We start from the raw sequence: 20,326 nt of genomic DNA, 5'->3' as shown, positions 1-20,326 counted from the left end.
ATAATGTAGAATTCATGTGTCATAAGGATATGTAATTTACAAAGCAGTCATTTAAGTATTATGGGTTAAGATTAATCCTGCCTTATTTTTCTCCCTATTCATGGATTTGGAGTAACTTATTTTCCTGCTGTACCGCATGAATATTTACTAAATTAAATGAAATAAGTAGTTGTGTAACATGGAGTTTTTTTTGTTGTTGTTTTCTCTGTTTTAAATATTAACTGGGAAATTCATCTTTAAATATTTTTTGCTTTAGGATGAGTGTAACCATACTGCTCATCCCTTTTGCAGAATTCTAGACAGATGACATTTTGGGGGAGTCAGCATTTTGTAGTCTTGCTCTTCTATACTTCCTCGTCCCATAATGCCCACTGATTTTTCCATTTCTAATGTCTACCTCCCGATCGCACTTATTTTGAGGGAGGAGAAAAAGAGCATATGAGTCAACTAGCAGGTATTTTTTAAACAGATGAGTCGCTCAGTCAGTAAATATTTATGAAGCATTTACTATGTGCCAGTCACTGTGCTAAATCACTGGGGATATAAACATGAAAAAAGACAGTCCCTGCTCTCAAGAAGCTTACAATTTAATGAGGGAAGACAGTCCACAAAAGGAAGCTGAAATGGGAGAAGGGAGGGGAAGGTACCTGAGGCATGTTGAAAAAGTGCAAGAAGTCCCAGAGTAGTGCAGCCAGGTGAGAAATAAGGAAATATTCTGAACTGAGCTCCTTCCTTTAATGAAGGATTTCATGGCTCCACCCTGCAAGCAGAGGAACTGAGGATGGTGTGACATAGGGTGCTAAGGCTGATGAGATCTTGAAAGTTGATGAGGTTTCCCCAATATTGAGCTGCATTGGGCTTCTTTTGAGAAGCCTCAAAGTAGTACAGTCAGTTGATCATCTGCTTTAAGGGGTCTTGCTGTTGATACTACACATGATTCTGTTACATTTAAAATAGAAATATTTCTTCTGGTTTTCATTAATTGTTGGGGTACTTGGCCATTTAGAAAATGTCATGAAAGACTTTATTTCTGGGTTTATTTGTTGTGTGACTTTTATTTCATGGAGAAAAAGGATTATGTAGCTTTTAAAAAAACTAATTCATTCATAAGGTAAATTCTTTACTAAACAGTTTAGCGGTGACAATGACAGGTAAAAAGGACATCTTAATACATAATGACATATTTAGAATTTACAAAAGTAGCTCTTAGTCCTCCAGTGGATAAATAGTTGAAAGGATACAGGCAGAAATTTCTCAAAAGAAGAAAACACAAATCATTAATAATCTTTTAAGAAGATGCTCCATCAGGAGAGATTCAAAATAAAGCAAAGTTTGCAGTTCCACCTCATACCACTAAGGTTGGCAAAAATAATTAAAATCAGTGAAACTCAGTGCTGAAAAAGTTTCATCAAAACAAGTATACTCATTAATTGCTGGTAGAATTTGCAAACTAGTGGGAACTTTTTTGAGGGCATTCTGGCAATACACATTAAGAATTACAAAAATAGGGGCAGCTAGGTGGCACAGTGAGTAGAGCACCAGCCCTGGAGTCAGGAGGACCTGAGTTCCAATTCGGCCTCAGACACTTGACACACTTACTGCCTGTGTGACCTTGGGCAAGTCACTTAAGTATAATTGCCCTGCCTACCCCCCTCCAAAAAAAAAAAAGAATTACAAAAATAGTCATACCTACAAATATGTTAATTTCATTGTTAGAAAATTTTCTTGAGGGTATTATCAAAAAGAAAGAAAATAGTTATGTATTCAGAAGACCTTTTTTACAGCTTTACTTTATAATTATAAAAAATTATAGAAACAAGTGTCCATCAGCAGAGGAATAACTTATCTTGTGGTATCTTAATGTAATGGAAAACTAGAATATAATTAAATACAACTAGTAGGATTTTTTTAAAATCCAGAAAGACCATTATTTTGTTTGTTTATTTGCATGGTAGCACATTTTAATTATAGTAGCAAATTCTGTTTACATGGTAGCTTTATTTTATATGGTAGCAAGTTGTATTATGATTATTATTATTCTTTGACCCTGCCATTTATAAGTACTGTGTTCTTTGATTTGGATTAAGTTAGCTTTTTAGTCAAAAACTATCAGTCCTCTATTTTTTCTTGGGCTGTTCTGATCTCAAAGTTCCCACTATAATAGGTAACTATTTTGGACCGTTATTTGAACTTGAACTTTAAATACAGAGGTATAGACACAATTGATTTCCAGTAAAGGTCTAGTATAATATAATTACACTAGCACTGTATTTGTTTTCTTCAGAATTCATAAATTTACTAAATAGTTTATCTTTTTCAAAGAGACTTTATTAAAACAAAAATATAATTATACATGTGATGTGACCAGATCATCTTCAAAGTATTCCTCCTAGTAGGAACTCTTTATTAACTCTTGGGATGATCAGAATTTAGTATTACTACAGCTACTTTTTAAAAATTTTATTTATTTTATTTTGACCTTGAAATAAAACAAGCATTTCCAATAGTATGTAGCTACTTAATTTAGCATTATATCCCTGGGATAGTCTGCCTTTGAAATTCCATTCCAACAGGAAGTTTGAGAGTGGAATTTAGATCTTCAACCATGTCACAGATTAAACATCTGATAATATATATAAAATATTTTTAACTATGTTATTGTTATAATTAGCACCTCAAGCTCAGACCTTGGGGGAGGGATCTAGGTCATGGATGGACTATTTGCAACTGTCAGGTGGTGAAGATTGAATATGAGCTATCCATCTTTAATTTATTTACAGAAATCATGTTTTTTGCCTGCTGACTATATACACATGCATATATACACACACATATGTATATGTTATATATATTTATGTGTGTAATAAATTTTCCTTTTAATGCTTAAAATAAGTTTTTATATATTTTTAAGCAGTTAATTCCTAAAACACTAATCCAGCTAAACATCATCATTTAGATTTTATAATTTTCCAGTTAGTTAATATCATCTAGTTTCAAATGTGCGTTTTTTATCTGTATTTGGAAATTTTCATATTTAAAAGCTACTATATATATAAAATATATAGCAAAAAGAGAATTAGATTGTGTTTATATTTTGAAACATGTATGTCCTAAAAACATATTGAAATTGATACTGTCACATCTTACATGTATTAAGAGTAACTTTTCTTTCACAGATGGTGATGCTCAGTCCCTTAAGGAACATCTTATTGATGAATTGGATTATATCCTCTTGCCAACTGAAGGCTGGAATAAACTTGTCAGCTGGTACACATTGATGGAGGGTCAGGAACCAATAGCACGCAAGGTAATTTTTAAAGAAAAGTGAACTCAGATAATGGTATGTGATTTGAATGTTTTGAGTATCTCAAAATATATTATTGAAGTATGTCAAATAGTAAATACTTTTGAAATTGTTCAGATTATAAAACCAAGTTTATTTAAATAAAATATTCTTGAAAATTATTTATAGAAGTAGCTTACATAGAAGCATGTCAAAGTTGAACAATAATCAAGATTTATTATTGTTGCAGAATACAACACTGAAAATCTTAATATGGAATTTTCTATGTAAAGCTTTGTAACTACTTTGTAGGTAGTCAGAATTTTTTTCTCCTAGAACTATGAAATTATTCTTAAAAGCAAAGGGCAGTGCTATACTTTTGAGAGTGCCAGGCACTAAAATATCTTCAAACAGATTTGCCAACTTTGTACAACTGGTGAGTTTTTCTCACTGGGGGCAGAAGTCTCTTGGAAATATGTTCTGTTATGTACATTTTCTAATCAGGATGAATCACATTCTGAATGTAGGTCTGCTTAGGTAAGAAAACTAGTAGACTAAATTTATATGATTTATTTCCAGGTAGATTCGGTTATTTGGAAATACAAATGTTGTTGGTAATTATGGAAAGATTTAAATTTTCATAGCCAACTCTGATATACTTCTTTTTTAATCAAGGTTGAATATGTAGTTCTTGATTATTTCAAATTTTATGGGAGAAATAGGGCTTTGTGTTTTGTTTCAGCATTTCTTTGTGACCATTCCAAAATTGAACGTTTTGGAACTCAGAAATGTTGGCGATATCTAGAAACTTCCCAGTTGGGAAGTTTGGTTGGATAATGATGGTATATTCTAGTTTAGAGAATTTCTGGTTAAGTTTAACCCATTTAAAGAGGTTTTATAAAAATAAAGTTAAAACTGTCTCTGATGACTTTCACTGACACAGCAATCGTAGAGGGAAAAATAAAATTGTTCCTAAAACCTTAACTCACAAAGCCTCAGACATCCATGAGAAATGACAACTGTTTTAAAAATAAAATTCATCTCTCCAGGAATCAGTTTTTTTCTTCCCCTGAGGTGTTAGCCTAGATGATATCTTAAGTCCCTTTCAGCTCTAAAAATTTGTAGCCCTGTGAATATAAAAAGCTACTATTTTGAAGATTTTGAAGAATAGGGAAACAGTTAATTGGAAAATGCTTTCAGGTACTCAGTGATTATAAAGTTTTTAGGTTGCAGTATCATAGATTTAGAGCCAGAAGTGACATTAAAGATCCATCAGATCTAATCCCTCTCATTTTACAAATGAGTGAACTGAAGCTCAATAAGTGTAGGGACATCCAGGGTCACACAGGTAATAATGATTCAGATCCAGGTCTTCTGACTCCAAATTCAGTTTTCTTTCTATTATACTACTCTACATAATCTCATACTTAGCAGAATAAACTATTAGGTAAATCATTGTTTTTGTTCTTGGATTAAATTATAATTTCTGCCCAATAAGGCAATAGAAAAATAAAAGTTGTGGCAAGCTTTAGGATCTTTTGGGAAGATCCTGGGTTAGTAATTTAACCCAGATTCCTCTAAAATGATTTTTAAAAAATGTGTTTTATTTGCCACAACCAGAAAATACCCACCTCCGTTTTGAGACCCTTTTTGCTGGCAGTTAATATAAAGTCTGTCAAGATGATTTTTCATTCAACAAATATTTTTAAGTGCTTCACACTTTATAGTGAAGAGGATATGAAGATAAATAAAGCAAAAGTCTTGTCCTTAAGCAGCTTATATCTAGTTAGACAATAAGACTTCCAAGCTATCATCCCTACTCCAACCTCACTGTCTCCTTTCCCAGTATCAATCTCTAGTTAACCATTTCCACTCTGCATTGTCCTTCAGTCTCCAGTCCGGACCCCAACCCCCATTCTCTTAATGCTCACACCTTGCTAATACCTAACCCTGGATTATTGCCACCTTCTATTTTGTCCCGCTCAGGAGGGAGACTAGGAGCTAGATATATACATCTGTGAGTCATCTGTATAGAGAGAAGAGTTAAACACAGAACTTGATATGGTCACCAAGAGAGAGATTGTAGGGAAAGGATAGAATAGGGCCCAGGACAGAGCCTTTTTCTATACTCAAGGCTTACCTCTACATGTATCTTGATCCCACCCATTCCTGTCTCATTTTGAAAAGTGCTACCACAATCATACCTTCTCTCTAATTTTCTTAAGCAGTAATTATTACACTAAGCAGAATGAAGTGTCAAAGAGAGTACAAATACTCTTGTACTTGAACAGGTAGCTTTTAGATTCATATTTTGATCTTCTTGGTTCTAAAATTGATTTTTATTGTCTATTTTTACCACTTAGCAGTACTGCCTTGAATTGTTTACAACTTAGTGTTTTTGTGTGTTCATGTATTTTTGTGTGTTATCTCCTAGACTAAAAAGTCCTTGAATTGGGACTTTATGTTTATTTTTATCCTGTAAATACCTGGCACAGTGCCTTTTACTTAATAAATCCTCAAAAGAATTGATGGGTAAATGATTTGTGGATTCTTATGGACGAATATGTATATAAAACACTTAAGTGAATATAAATTGTACCATTTTTAGCATTAGGAAAATGTTGGTAAATTTATATATCCTGATGTAGTATAAGGGTTTTTTTCTGTTTTTAATCTATATCCATCTTTGGTATTGTACTCTATCCTTTTTTATTGTCTACTCAGAAAAGAATACAAAAGAATTTGCAGTATGTTGTATGACAGTTATTTTTAATGTGGTTTCTATTTCTACATAGTGGCAGAATGAACTTTATAATGGACCATTAAATTTAATATGTTAGTACTTCTCAAGCTTATGGGAAGATATCCTAAAATTTTATTATATACTTATAAACACAATCCAGCCTGATTCCATACTGTCACTTTAAGCCTTCTAGGTGTAAGTAGTCTTCTGTTCGTTACCGTTATTTTTCAAACAGAGTTAAGTTTTGCTTTGAACCACTGAAGATAACTTTACGTTTTGGAAGTAAAAACTTTACAAAAGAAAAAATAATTTTTTCTAAATGAAAATTAAAACCAAAATATGGCATTGTAAGAAGATTGTATTGTGTTAGGACCTAGAGGAGCTTAGATCCCCCATATATTCCATAGTAAAGTGCTCTAGAAGGAACAATAATTTAAAAATCCCAGGAGTCACAGGTGTAAGCTCCTCCATCCAGTCTAAGGCCGTATAAAAGGTCTGCCAAAATCATCTGGAAGTTCTAAGGACAAACAAACCAGCATGTGTGAGATGCAAAATGGATACAGCAGCCCTATTCCACATCAAGAGACAAGGCCAAGCCAACTCACACCTGAGCCACTGCAAGAGATTAAGGGCAGGCCAGTGTCTACTGTGTCCAGCACAGGACCCAGGCAACCTGCTGGGGGCCCAGAAGGAAAAAAGACCAGGGTAGGACTTAGGAAGCAAAGCACCTGAGTACTTAGAGGGCTGCTACCATCACAGTCAATAATACCTGGTTGGATGGGATCTGTCAGGATCACCTCAAGAGATAGAACCAACTCAGGGTTCAGAAATGTACAAGAAGACAACGGTAAAGAAACCAAGGCCAAAACACCCAAGTAAGGTTACTAGGACACTGAGCAAAAACCTAAGAATCCCTCCAGGATGGTAGGGCCTACTCTTAACCACTGTATTTAGGACCAAACAAGGCCTCCAAGAATACTGGAGAGAGCATAGTCTGACCCAAGCACAAAGCCCCAATGCAGAAACAGAAGCTAGTTATGAGTAAACATAAGAAAATGTCAAACACAATGAAGAAATAAGAACTTGAGAGAATCCCAAGAGGCAAACCCACAAGACATCACGTTCAAGTGTAGTTTGAGAAAAAATAATGTCCTTGGCCACAAGGACTATAAGAGTACCTGGAAGAAACTAAGAGATACAAAATATATTGTTTAAAAGAAAGACAGCTAGGAAAGAAAGAATGGCAAAGGGAACTAATAGCATAGAACAAATATAATAAACTTTATCCAGGAATTGAACTCCCTGAAATTAGAATGGGACAGATAGAAAACAGTTATTCTTATCAGAGAACAAGAAATATTAAAACCAAATAAAAAATTGAAAATACAGAAGAAAATAGAAGATATATTCTCTTGCTAACCTGGAAAACAGGTCAAGAACAGATAATCTAAAAACCATGACTAGAACTAAAAATAGTTTAGATTTTGGGGGTTTCTCCCTTCCCCTAGTTTTTAGTACATCTGAGCTAGTATATTAGTCTAGGAAGAAATAATCCAGGTTCTAGCCTAGAGATAAAAGGGAACAGACATTTACCTACCACTTTACCACAGTGCCTGCCAGTGTACCAGGCACTGTTCTAAGTGCTGTACAGACATCTCATTTGATTAGCTATCTCCAAATGGGATGAAAAATAAATTTATTGGCTTAGATTACTTTGGTTGTGTGTTCAAACTAAGATAAAATTTTCTGTTTCTGTTTTCCAATTTTTGTGGAAAAGTAATCAATCTTGAAGTGGAAGCAGCTTTTAGAATTCATCTAGTCTAATACATACTTAAAACTGGAATCCTTTCTCCAATATCCCCAATAGTTGACCATCCAGCCTTCATTTGTAGCTATGCAGAGAAAACTCATTATAAACTCAAGCAGCCTATTTCACTTTTGGACATCTCTGACATTAGGTAGTTTTTCCTTATATGAAGACAAAATATTCCTTTAGGTAGACATTATGCATTGGTCTTAGTTCTACCCTCTAGGCATAAGCAAATCAATCTAATCCAGCCATTTCACAACAATAGTGTTCATATTATCTTTAGCTAAATATCCTCAGTTCCTTCAATCTGTACTTATGTATGACATGACAGCTTCGTTCTGGTCACCCTCCCTTTGTGTATACTATACTTTGCCTTAACCAACAAAGCTATTTAGAATATAGGGTGTTTAAAAATTGTTAATTGAATAGTCAATAAACATTTATTAAGTGTTTACTGTGTGTCAGGCACTGTGCTGAGAGCTAGGGATACCAATATGAAAAGAGAAAGATGGTCCCAGCCCTCAAGGAGCTTACCATCTAAGGAGGAAGACAAAACAAAAGGGATGGGGGAGAAGTCCCAAAGTAATACAGCCAGGTGAGAAACACAAGGAGATAACTGGGCTCTCTCCTTAAATAGAGGTTTGGAATTCATGCCCCCTGGTCCCCGCCCTCCCCCCCTCCCCAATCAGAGAATCTGAGGGTTGTGAGGAGGTGGAGTATCAAAACTAATGATTTTTACCAGATGATGAGGTTATCCCAATAATGAGCTTCCTGGAGCTTGGTGAAGTCCTTGCCTGAAGATGTGGTAGAAGAACAAAAGGAGGTAATATGCAGAGCCTAAATCCATCTATCATAATATTGTGCTCAGTTTTGCAATTACTCTTATCTGAGAGGTAGAGGAACATGAAATCTCAAAGTAAAGGATATTGATGGTAGGGGCAGTTTTTATGTTGGAATCATCAGTGTTTCTCCTTCATGGTCTAGCACAAGGTTTATCTTCAAAGATTGAAACTTTGTAGAGGAATTTCAACGATGATCAGGTCTGGATTTTGGGAGACTAGTTAAAAAGCGATTGGCAGAAATGACAGCAATATAGGTAGAGACTAGTTCATAGGAGGTATAATTACCTTGAACTTACTCCTGGTGGCTCTGGGTCTTGTACTTATCTCACCTTTAAAAGATTGAACTAACAAGATTAGTGTTAGAATGATTTGTGTCATCAGTCAACTAAGTTGATTGATTTTTAATAGTAAGGTTTCTTATAGTTTGGCTTTATATAATCCAAGAATGTCTTATATTCAAATACTCAGAATTCTACTGGTGAGGAGAACTTAGTAGATGCTGAGTAATATAGACTAGGTCTACAGTTATCAAAATATTACAAATGCTTTCTGCTGGGCTCTCATTTCCTACTTAGTGCTTGTGAAAGGTGTGAGGGATAAATGAAGTAGTAGTTAGTGGACCCTTAAATGAATAGACTCATTCTTCAGAAAATTTCTTACCTTTTTTTGTTGTTGAAAATATCCTTTTCTATTTTAGTATCTCCCCCAGGAATTTTGATTAAATTTAATATTGGGAACACTCAACACCTTATTGAAACTTAAAAACATAATCCCCTCCAGATCCCTCACCAAACTTTTCTGGTTTTATTAAGTTGTAAAGGCTCATTCAGAAGACGTAATTATATCATTCTGTCACTCCCTATCCTACCTACTATTTAACTACTACTTCTGTCTCTGTCTTTCAGGGCAGTAATGTTATTCACTACAGACTTGTTTCATCGTTTTCATTTTTATCAGCTTCATGTTAGTAATAAATCTCATTTGTATAGCATTTTAAGATTTACAACTTGACACAATCTTGGGAAAGAAGTAAAATTGAGTCTGTTATCTGCATGGCAAAAACATTGTTCTTAACAGTAGTTTCTCTCCATCTCTTCCTGGGGCCAGATCTCTTCATCAGTACCTCCTTAGAGCAAAAGATAGATAAAGGACTACAATGTAGTATCTTCTATCTGTGAAAGATAGCAGAAATTATTCCTGTAATGTCTCATTTTTCCCTTCACTCAGGTAAAAACTAATTCCCCATTATAAGACAGGAAAGAATTAAGCCCTTTTATTAAAACTTTAGTCATTTAATTTGAGATCTTGGTGTTTTAACAAGGAATAGACAAGGCAGTGGAAAGGCTGCTGGATTTGGTGTAAGAAAGAAAACCTGAATATGAATTCTGACAGTTATGATCTCTGTGATGTCACTTCATTTCCTCAGTTGTAAAATGAGATCATCTCTAAGGTCCCAACTCTAAATCTTTTGATCCTGTTCGGTACCAACTACTAAATATGTTTATGACCTTTTATTCTTTTGGTAAACTATAGAGCAAGTATTAATTATTTGGAAGAATAGTTTTAGGAGGGAAGAAAGTTAAAGTTATATGGGATTAATTTTACATATAATATGTAGAATTGTAGCATGGGTTTAAATTGAGTAATAGAAAATTATGAAAAACATTGTAGTCATAGCATATTTGATGCAGTGTTAGGGGAGAATAGTGGCTAAATATATTTTATAAAGGTATTGAACAAGTTACAAACACTCAAGTTGTATACATCTCATATACAAGAAAGGCTGGCTGGCCTTTCCTCCTATGTACCCATCTTGAGACTGTTCCACCTCACTACAAATAGCAGCCCACCTGTCTGGGCCAATCTTTGAGAGGAGTGACATATCCAGACTTGTCACCTAGTCCAGATCCTTGTGGCATTTGTGTACCCTTCCCCAGGTTAGTCAATAAACAAGCATTTATTAAGCCCAGCATATGTTCCAGACACTGTGCTAAGCACTAGGAATACAGACAGGGGTGTTCTGGAGCCAGCTCTAACCAGCTAATTATTGAATTTTCATAGTGAGCATTTATACCTCAGAAATTACAATTGCTAGAGATCAGGGCTTGATTTTTTGGTTTGTCAGTTGTCTAGAATAAATGTAGATTAAACTTAAATATTTCTGGAGAACTTGTTGTTAAACATTTATTTGCATGCCACTGTATTTCTCTATAAACATTGCTTGAGCTCAGCAGGATTGCAGTAATGACTTAAGGAATGAATTCTTCACTAGACTAAAGCCTTGATGACTATAGACCAATAATAACTAGCATTTATATAGTGCCTCAAGGTTTACAAAGTTATTTACATCCATTCCGTCATTTGATCCCCTCTACATCCCAGGATACAGAGATGAAAGATGAAGGAATCACTGCCTTCATTCTGATGAGGAAGACAATATGGCATCTATAAGTATATGCATGATATATAAAAAATAAATGTGAGATGGTTTGGGAACAGAGGGAAGACTAGCAACTGAGGAATTCAAAAAAGACTTTGTGTAGTATTTAGTCCTTGTTCTTAGTCTTAAAGAGCGTCAGGGATTCCAGGAGGCTGAGTTGAGGAAGGAGTCCATTCCAGTGATGGAGAATGGCAAATCTAAGTCCTGGAAATAGGAGATGAAGTGTCTCATGTGAGGAAAAGCAAGTAGGCCAGTATGATCAAATCATAGAGTACACAGAGGGGAGTAATATGTAACAAGATAGAAAAGAAGGAAGGAACAAAGTTGTAAAGTTTTAAATGCTAATGAAGGAGTTTATTTGATTCTAGAGGCAATAGACCAGGGGTGGGGAACCTGTGGCCTGGAGACCACTTTCAGCCTGGTCTTCAGGTGCAGCCATTTGACTGAATTCAGTCAAGGGACCACACGTGAGGACTTCAAGGCCACAGATTCCCCACCCCTGCACTAGACCTTATTGAATAGGGGGAGGGGATGAAGGTTGACGTGTTAGTGGCTCTGTAGAAAATGGATTGAATTAGGGAGACCTGAAGAAGGTCGGACACCCTTTAGGAGATTTTTGCACTGATCCTGACTAAAGGTTATGAGTCTATAGTGGGGTGTTTGTAACATGAGTGGAGAAAAGGGGATTGTATACAAAACATGTTGTGGTTGTAGAAAGGACAAGATTCGAACCATTTGGATATGTGAGGTGAGAGTGAAGAGTGGATGCTCACCCCCTGACTTTAACCAGGGCCACTAGAAGGATGGTGGTGTCATAGAGAAAGGTTTGGTAGAATGAAGGATATGTAGGAAAAGGAAATTGCTCATTTGACGTGCTGAATTTGAAATGTCCATAAGACGTCAAGTTTAAGTGTCAATTTAGGCAGTTGATGGGACTGCAGGTCTATGCTTTTTGAAATTCCATCTAAATTGCTCACAGAAATTTTAAACTTTATTGTTTAATAGCCTTTATTTTTGTAGTGTTTTACAGATATGAACTCAGTTAATCCACAGAACAGCTTTTTTATTACCCTCATTTTAAAGGCAAGGAAACTGAGGTTGAGAGAGGTTAAGTGACTTGGCCAAAGTCATATGAGTAATACACTGAGTAAGTGCAATGAGTAAGTGTCTTTTGGTCACATTCAAACTCAGTTCTTCTTGACCCTTAAATCCAGTATTTTATCCAATTATCCACATAGCTGCCTTTTTTTTTCTCTTTAAGTATTAGGAATGATGAAGAAAAAGAATATTTAAGCTTTAAAGTTTGCAAAAAATACGTCATTTACAACAGCTCATTTGAAAACTAGTACCTCCAGTTCCAAGGATAGTAGTGAGATATGATCATTGTAGTCTTTGTTCTGAAAGTGCTACATATACCTTAAAGCAGCATATGACTGTGGAACTCTCATTATTTCTTATCGTTATTATTATTATTCTTGGAAGATGTCCTTTGCAGTTTTGTTGTTCCAACTTTAGATAGGCAATTATTTTGCCTGTATTATGAAAGTTATTATTGAGGCTTATTTTCACCAATATAGTTAGGAAAGTCTTTTAACTAGGATTTATCATTTATGGAATATACGCTATATAAGAGTTTTTGAGTGATTATACCAAGAGGAAGAAGGTTAAAATTCAGTTGTGGTTCAATCATTTTGTTTCCCGTGTTTTATGGTACTCCCAAGTGCTGTTATTTAGCACTTCAGAAATAAGTGTGATATTCCAGTATACTATGTAGTTTCATGGGGGTATCCAAAAGATTCTCTGCATAGAGATTCTGCAGACTGATCCATAATGTAAATCACCCCAAAACGTATTAGTTTTTTTCAAGAAATCACTAAGAAAGACCACTTTTAAGGGTCAGCTAGAACAAAACTCCACACAATTGCTTGATTGCTGTTTTGTTGTTTTTCAGTTGTAAGCAAGTAGAGCTAGCTACTTTACAGAATCTCTTACCTACCAAAATAGGGCAAAACCAAAAAGTTGGGGAACCTTCAAGTAATAGACTTTGTTAATAGCAAAGGTATTGGTACAGAGAGTGATTATTCAGAATTTTATTTTTGATTTTAAAAAGTTTGTCAGGAATGGTTTCTAATACAGTTCTGTATCTTTAAAGGTAAAGGTATATGGTACTGTGCACCATAGTTAAAGGGCTTCATCCCATTTCTTTCTCTGTCTCTCTCTCCCTTACCCGTCTTACTAGTTAACCCACCCATTTTTCCTTTTTGCTATGCTATTTCCACCTTGACCTTTTATTCTTAATTCTGGTAGAGTTTTTTGTGCTTTTGAATTCTGGAGAGGTAAAAACTACAGTATGACTTAGAGGGAGAAGTGAATTATATTCATAGAAATCCATTCAGTTCATCAATTAAGTTAAATAAACACCTGCTAAGTGCAAGGGATTGTGTATTGGTAAAGTCTTGTTCATCTCAGGTTCCCTAGGTCAGTAAAATCGCAGGTCCAATCTATGTACAAGACACATTAATTCCTCAGAGTATTTATTGAATTCCTGTTATGTATTGTTAAGGAATGTTAAGGGGTCTTCTGAACTTGTCTTTTTGAGGTGCCATATTTTCCAGAAGCACTGGACCCAGAGGATATAGGAGGCCCTGAATGTGTCAAGGATGAAGTGTTCCCCCACATGAGCTGACATAATGTATTGTTTGCATCCCAAACGGGACTCCCTGTGTGTCCTTGGGAGTCAAGACAGGTGCCAGATAGTCTGCACTAGGCTTGTGTACCTGGGTTCCTTGTAGATAAGGAGGTCATCATATCTTCATGGTCTAGCAGTTTCCAAGAGAAAAGAAAGTGGCTTTTGCCATCTCCTTGCTTCTCCTTCAGGAGGGATTTTGTCCTTTTCCCACCTTTACTGCACCTTTCTCCCTCCCATGCTAGGCCCTTTTATGTGGAGGTTACTGGTATCTCCTCCTTCCTTTGTCCTGCTGTCATAAATATGAGAAATTATGTATAGATTGTGAACTCTTTGGGTTTCACATGCATGTTAATTTCGCTTGTAATAAACCTAGTTTTCACTTAAGTTTCATGAAGTTTGTCTGTTGACAGTATTATTGAGCACTTTTAGGACAAATATAATGCCTAGGGTTGTTATGGTGGAACTTAAGCTGTACCTTCAGAGGATTTAGGTAAGCTGAGACCATAGGGAAGTGCATTACAGATAAAGATCATGTGCTAAGCAGAGACATGAAGACAAGAAAGCAAAAGCCTTGGGGCACTAATAAGTTAGTCGGTTATTAATCTACCAGCAAGCATTTATTAAGAACCTACTATTTGCCAGGCGCTGGTACTTGGATGCTGGCAATGAAGAGAAAGAAGAAACAGTTGCTGCCCTTGAGGAGCTTACATTTTACTAGACAACAAGCATAGATAGTGTAATCACAGTCAAATATGAAGTAACCTTGGAAGAGAAGGTACTAGCAGCTTTGGGGACCAGAAAGTGGCTCATGCAGGTAAATTTGGAGGTGTAATTTCAGGCCGTATTTCTATCTTGTAGTTAATGAAAAGTCATTGAAGGTCAGAAGACTATAACAGGTACTATTAAATTTTTTTAAAAATTCTATTTAATGATGGAAACCATATTTTAAGAAGATTAATCTGACAAAAATTAGCAGTCTTATTTTGCATCTTTCCCTCCTTACTGAGGAAATTTAATAACAAATGATGCCATGGAAAAGAGTCTTGTCAACTCTCACAGAAGCATGACTCTCAGATCTTACCTAGCCTTTCTCTTTCCCCAAATAATCCTCTTGATTCCTACCTGACCCGTATCAAAATACCTCCAGAAAATAAACTACATCTCTTTCATGCCAAGCATTAGCAGAATTTTCAAGTGACAACAGTAGACTAGGATGGAAAGGGAATAATATGTAGAAGAGATAAGGGCCAGTTCTGCTTTTTGATACACTGAAAGAGTTTGATTTGATTGCATATGTAAAAACCTTATGTCTTTTTTGGCCCTGCACGAAGCCTTTTTCTCCCAGCTGCTAATCTCCATGAATAACCATTTAGGCTCTAACTAGCATGATATGGCAAAGCACAGATTTGGTTCTCATGGCATCTGCTTGTCAGGCTGTAACCCTTGTGGAGTCTGACAGAGACAAGTCTTTCTCAGTTGCCCCTTGCCAATCATGCATTTTGGCCATACTCAGCATAGTCTGGAATATGAATGTCCTGGATATAGCTGCTTAGTCACCATGTCAACATAATGAAGTTCAGACTACTCTTTCAGATTTTGAATCTTATTGTAATGTTTCATACTTTAATGATTTTTTTTTTGAAAAATACTGTTAAATAGGTAAAATATGCTTAGGTAATAGAATATCAATAAAATTTCAAGGATACAAAAGCCTGGTAAAAATGTAAATATGGGAAGATAATTAAGATCATATGATTTAGAGTAGAAAGGAGACTTTCCTGTGCCAAATATTAACATTTTTAGTGCTATTTTTAACTTGGATTCATTGAGTATAAGCACCAATGCCATAATTCTTTATGAACAAAGCTCAGTTGGGGCTATAGAGATTATTTTGTGTGCATTTTTTTTCCATTTGGTATCCAACTGCCATGACTTAATTTGACCAAGATATATTTAATACAGTTGTTAATTGGGATATTTACATATTCAGAGCCTTATTACTTGTGAGTCTTATCACAGTGCTGTGAACCAAAAGGATAACTAGCTAGGAGGAGTCAGCAAAGGACTTTTTTCTGTATCTCCCCTGCTCTAGGGAATTCCTGCTCTATTTTTTTTTTAAGGCTGTCATCTGGCCTCAATTTTTAAGATGTTGTCTATCCTCAATCATGATCACATATAGTCAGCACTTTAAAGATAGCTTAAATGTCCTATGGATTTAATGTTGCTTGATCATTGAATAGCCCCTGATTTCCTTTTGTACTAATTAGCCTATTTCAAATTCAAATCTGAAAGCAAGCTAAAAGGGTCAGAATTTTAGAACTTACCATGTTTACTACAAACTCTTGCCTTTCTGCTCTCTAAGTGTAGAGAAAAGAGTACTGTATTCATCAGTTTATGTATCAGCAAATTGGTGTATTGGTTCAGCCACACTGGAAATTGAAAAGGCCATGAGACTGATGACCAGGGTTCAAGTCCTGGCTCTGACCCACTGGCAGTGTGATCCTAGGGAAGTGTCCATTTTCTGGCTGTAAAATAGGGGTGATCACACTTTTATGTACCTCACACAGTCAGTGCATGCCTGGGGGTGCACTTGGGAGAGCATGGGCTTGGGGCTGCAGCATCAAGGTTCAAATCCTAGCCTTGATACTTCTCTGTGGTCTATTGTTTGCTCAACTACAGTTGAGGGATTTTGAACAGATGACTGTTAAGTTCCCTTGCAGTTCTAGATCTACTGTATACAGAGAGAATTATTTTCCCCTCCTAGAATGTAAATTCCATATCTTATCTAAATATCATATCTCCCTTCCCCCATTGCAGCACAGTGCCAAAACAGCAGTACAGCAAGAGGTGCTTAAGCAATATTTGTTGAACTAGGCTGCCAAATACATTGTGATAAAATACAAAGTACCAGCTCTTGTCCATTGTAGAGATAAACAACTGACAAATTGGTCCATATTGATTTTGTTTGTACTGTTACTTTTCCTAACTGCTTATGCTATGTTGTATCATCATGAACTATCAGCCAGGAGTAGGGATTGGCAAGGTAGACAGCTGCCCATGTAACACTCAACACTCAGGGGATATTAATGTTGCTTTTTTAGAAGTGCAAATTTTTATTGCCATTGAATTTGATTGATAGCATTTATATACTTTGGGATAAATCAAAGTGGCTAGAACAGTGAAGGCTTAAAGACTCTGACAGACAGTACCGTGGAGTTTAGTAAACGTTAGGATCACAGGTGCCCATTCACCTGTTATTATTTGATATAGTTCTAAAAATGCTAGCAATTGCAGTAAGACGAGAGAAGGAAATCAAAAGTATAAAAAATAGGCAAAGAGGAAGTAACACGCCCTGTTTACTGACAACGTGATAGTTTAGTTAGAAAAAGCCTAAAGAATCAAAGACATCTGTTGACACAATAGCATCCACAAAGTTGCAGCCTACAGAATAAACCTACAAAAATCAAATACATTTTTAGGACTATGGAATGAATAAAATATTTAGGTGTCCATCTACAAAAGCACACTCAGTACTTCCATAGATTCAGTTACAAAATACTCCTTAAAGAAATAAAGGACAGCTTAAATAGTTGGAGAAATATTTAGTGATCGTTTCTGGACTGTGCCAACATTAATAAAAATAACAGTAGTACAAAATTAATTTATAAGTTTAATGCTATGTCAACCAAACTACCAAGATTTACCTTACATCATGGATATTGGATTTTAAAATTGGATACAATGATTCAAACTGTTTTTAAAAGGAAGATTAATCTGACAGTAAGAGCTGGCTATCTTATTTTACATTTCACAAAAGAATACAGAACTTAAAAATAATGAAATTCATTTGAAGGGCAAAACATCTAGAATTTGAAGAGAAATAATGAAAAAAAAAATAGAAATTGAGGAAAAATAAAACTTCCAGACCTCAAAATGTACTATAGAACAGCATCTCTAGGTTAGGGTAGGTTGGTAGAAATTTAATAATGTAATCAAAATTATTCATTTTATCTTTTGGAATTACCTCTATTCCTTTGTTTGTCTTAAGAACTTATCTCCTATCTATAACTCTAAAAGGCTTATGATCTGCGTGTCTTCTAATTTTTTTGTAGTATGATTTTTAATTTCCAGGTCACATCCATTGGTTTATGATGTTATTGGTCAAAGCCCACCATGAAACTGCTAGGCGGGAAAGTGAATAAAGTGCTGGACCTGGAGTCAGGAAGAACTGAGTTCAAGTTTTACCTCAGATAGCTATTAGCTGTGTGTCCCTGGACAACCCCAGCTTCCTCAAATGTCAAATGGAGACAGTAAGAATAGCTGCCTTCTAGGGTGGTTGTGAGGATCAAATGAGACAATAATGGCCCAGAGTAGGTCCAGAGATACATAAATGTTAGCCATTATTGTTATTCTAGCCGGCGTTCTCAGCAGTACTTATCAAAAGAGGTCTTTTTTCTTAGTAATTTATGTTTTCAGGTTTATGGAAGATTAGAACCCTGAGTTCCATTATCTCCGATTGTCCTATTCCATTGATCTACTTCTCAATTTTTTTAAACCAACATCAAATGGTTTTAATAACCGCTGTGTGTTTTTTTAATTTTAAATTTTTTTATTTATTTGATTTTTAATTTATGGAGTAAAACAAGTATTTCCATAACATAGTATAATAGAAAAGATTGCACGTGAAACTGCAAGTTTATTATATACAATTGCTGTTCCTTTTAAATATATAATAAAGTATCATGTAAATTTTTTTCTTTCATTTTTCCTCCCCCTGCCCCCTCAAAATAGTTCTCTGTATATCACTAAAACCTGTCTTAATGTTCTGTTATGTGTCTGTTGTCCCTGTATTTATCTAAGCCCTTCTTGAACATATTGTTTTCAGTGTTTACCACCTTTGGAGGGAAGATAGATGTTCTGCACATTACTTTCATTATGCACATCAATATTTCCTTTTATTTGCCCTAAATCTTTCTCTTCATCAACCTTTAGGGGGTAACCTCTTTATACACTAGCATTTGGTGAAGAATTCCATGCTTTCTCTATCCTTGATGCTATAAACTTTCATTATATCATGCCTCCATTTTTACCTTTGCAGACTGAAAAAAAATCATATTTTCCCCTGAAATTACAGGTATTGCTTTACAATAGCTTGATTATTTTAATTACTCATTTTGACTGTCTTAGAAGATAAAGTTTAGAGTGCATATGGGGCCTGGGATGGTAATGACTACAGGAACTGCATGATTCCTCCTATAGATGCATCATAGTTTTGTTCCTAGATGAAACAATCTTTGTTTTCCTGTCCCAAACTTACTTTGTGATTGAGAAACTCAACCATCATATCCAGCATATCCTATGCCCCTTATATTACTCCTTTATTAGCAAATTGTTGTTCTTTTGCCGGGGGGGGGGGGGGAGGTAGCAAGAGGGGTTACATGAGGCTGGTAGAGAAAAATGAAGCAGGTGGTAAGAGGATGATTTTGGCAATCCTGGAGTATGATGTCTTGTATAACTTCATGAACTTCTGACTCAGACATTTCCAAAACAGGCTACTCTATAATAGTTTTCCAAAGTACCCATATAAATTTCAGTAGCATTCATCAGATACTTACTCTTGTAAAGCTTGTGTGATTTTTTTTGTGTAGTTGGCTTTTCCCGTTTCCTTTTGTTTTCATTTAAGGTTCTTTTTAATCAAAATGAAAATAGTGTTACTGTATACTAATATATAAAGTACTATATAAATGTATGATGGTAGTAGAAATAAAAGCAGCAGTATTCTTAATGCAAAGATATACTTTAAAAAAGAAGAAAAAACCCTACATTCTAATAAAAGTTCTAAAATATCTTCTAGTTGTTTTTTTTGTCAGTTTTTAGTCTAATGGAATGCTTTAAATAGAATATCATTGTACAAATGAACAATAAAAACATGTCTTTCATACATAGTGTTTTACAAAGTACTCTTTACATCAACCTGCTGGAATAGGTGTTGCAAAGCAGGAGCAACAGAGAGGCTTTGTCTATGCTCCTCGGTGTCAGAGCAGAAAATTTCCCTCTTGCAGCCAGCTTCATTCTCTTGTCACTTTCCTCTCCTGCTTCTTGGCAGCCATATGCACTAATGTTCATTTGAGAAATACGTGCTCTAATATCAATCATCAGACATACCATAAACCTTGGGAGGTAATATTGTAAATAACAAAAGAACAAAATCCCACGATCACATTCCTTATTCTCTCTTAATTGTCCTTTAACATTAGTCTCTTCCATCTTTAATACATGGTGAAATAAGTACCATTGCTTTTCTTTTGAGTTAAAGGAATGCTTACTTTACATTCTGTTTTTCCTCTTATTTCTGATTATTGTTGTCAATTTTTTCTCCTTTTTTTCTGTATAGAAATTTGGGTGTTTACCCTTCTAAAGTTATGTGGATATAGTATTGTTTTAGGATTCTTATTCTCATATTTATTCCTGTATTGGAAATACTTTATTATCACAGAGTATTTGACTCCTAAGTATTCT

The 20,326-nt window shown here is 35.2% G+C and overlaps 1 protein-coding gene across 5 annotated transcripts in view; it reads left to right on the top strand.

The window, feature by feature from the left end:
• Positions 1–20,326, top strand: part of USP15 (ubiquitin specific peptidase 15) — a 165,940-nt gene that overhangs the window by 43,994 nt on the left and 101,620 nt on the right. For all 5 annotated transcript variants that reach the window (XM_036759129.1, XM_036759135.1, XM_036759131.1 and 2 more), the window contains exon 3: positions 3,177–3,307. In XM_036759129.1, coding sequence (XP_036615024.1) covers positions 3,177–3,307 — 131 coding nt within the window. The remainder of the gene's footprint in view (positions 1–3,176; positions 3,308–20,326) is intronic.

Source organism: Trichosurus vulpecula, chromosome 5 (assembly GCF_011100635.1).
Source record: "Trichosurus vulpecula isolate mTriVul1 chromosome 5, mTriVul1.pri, whole genome shotgun sequence".
Taxonomy (NCBI): Eukaryota; Metazoa; Chordata; class Mammalia; order Diprotodontia; family Phalangeridae; genus Trichosurus; species Trichosurus vulpecula.
The sequence above is the reverse complement of the archived record's forward strand: the minus strand, read 5'-3'. Positions and strand labels throughout refer to the sequence as shown.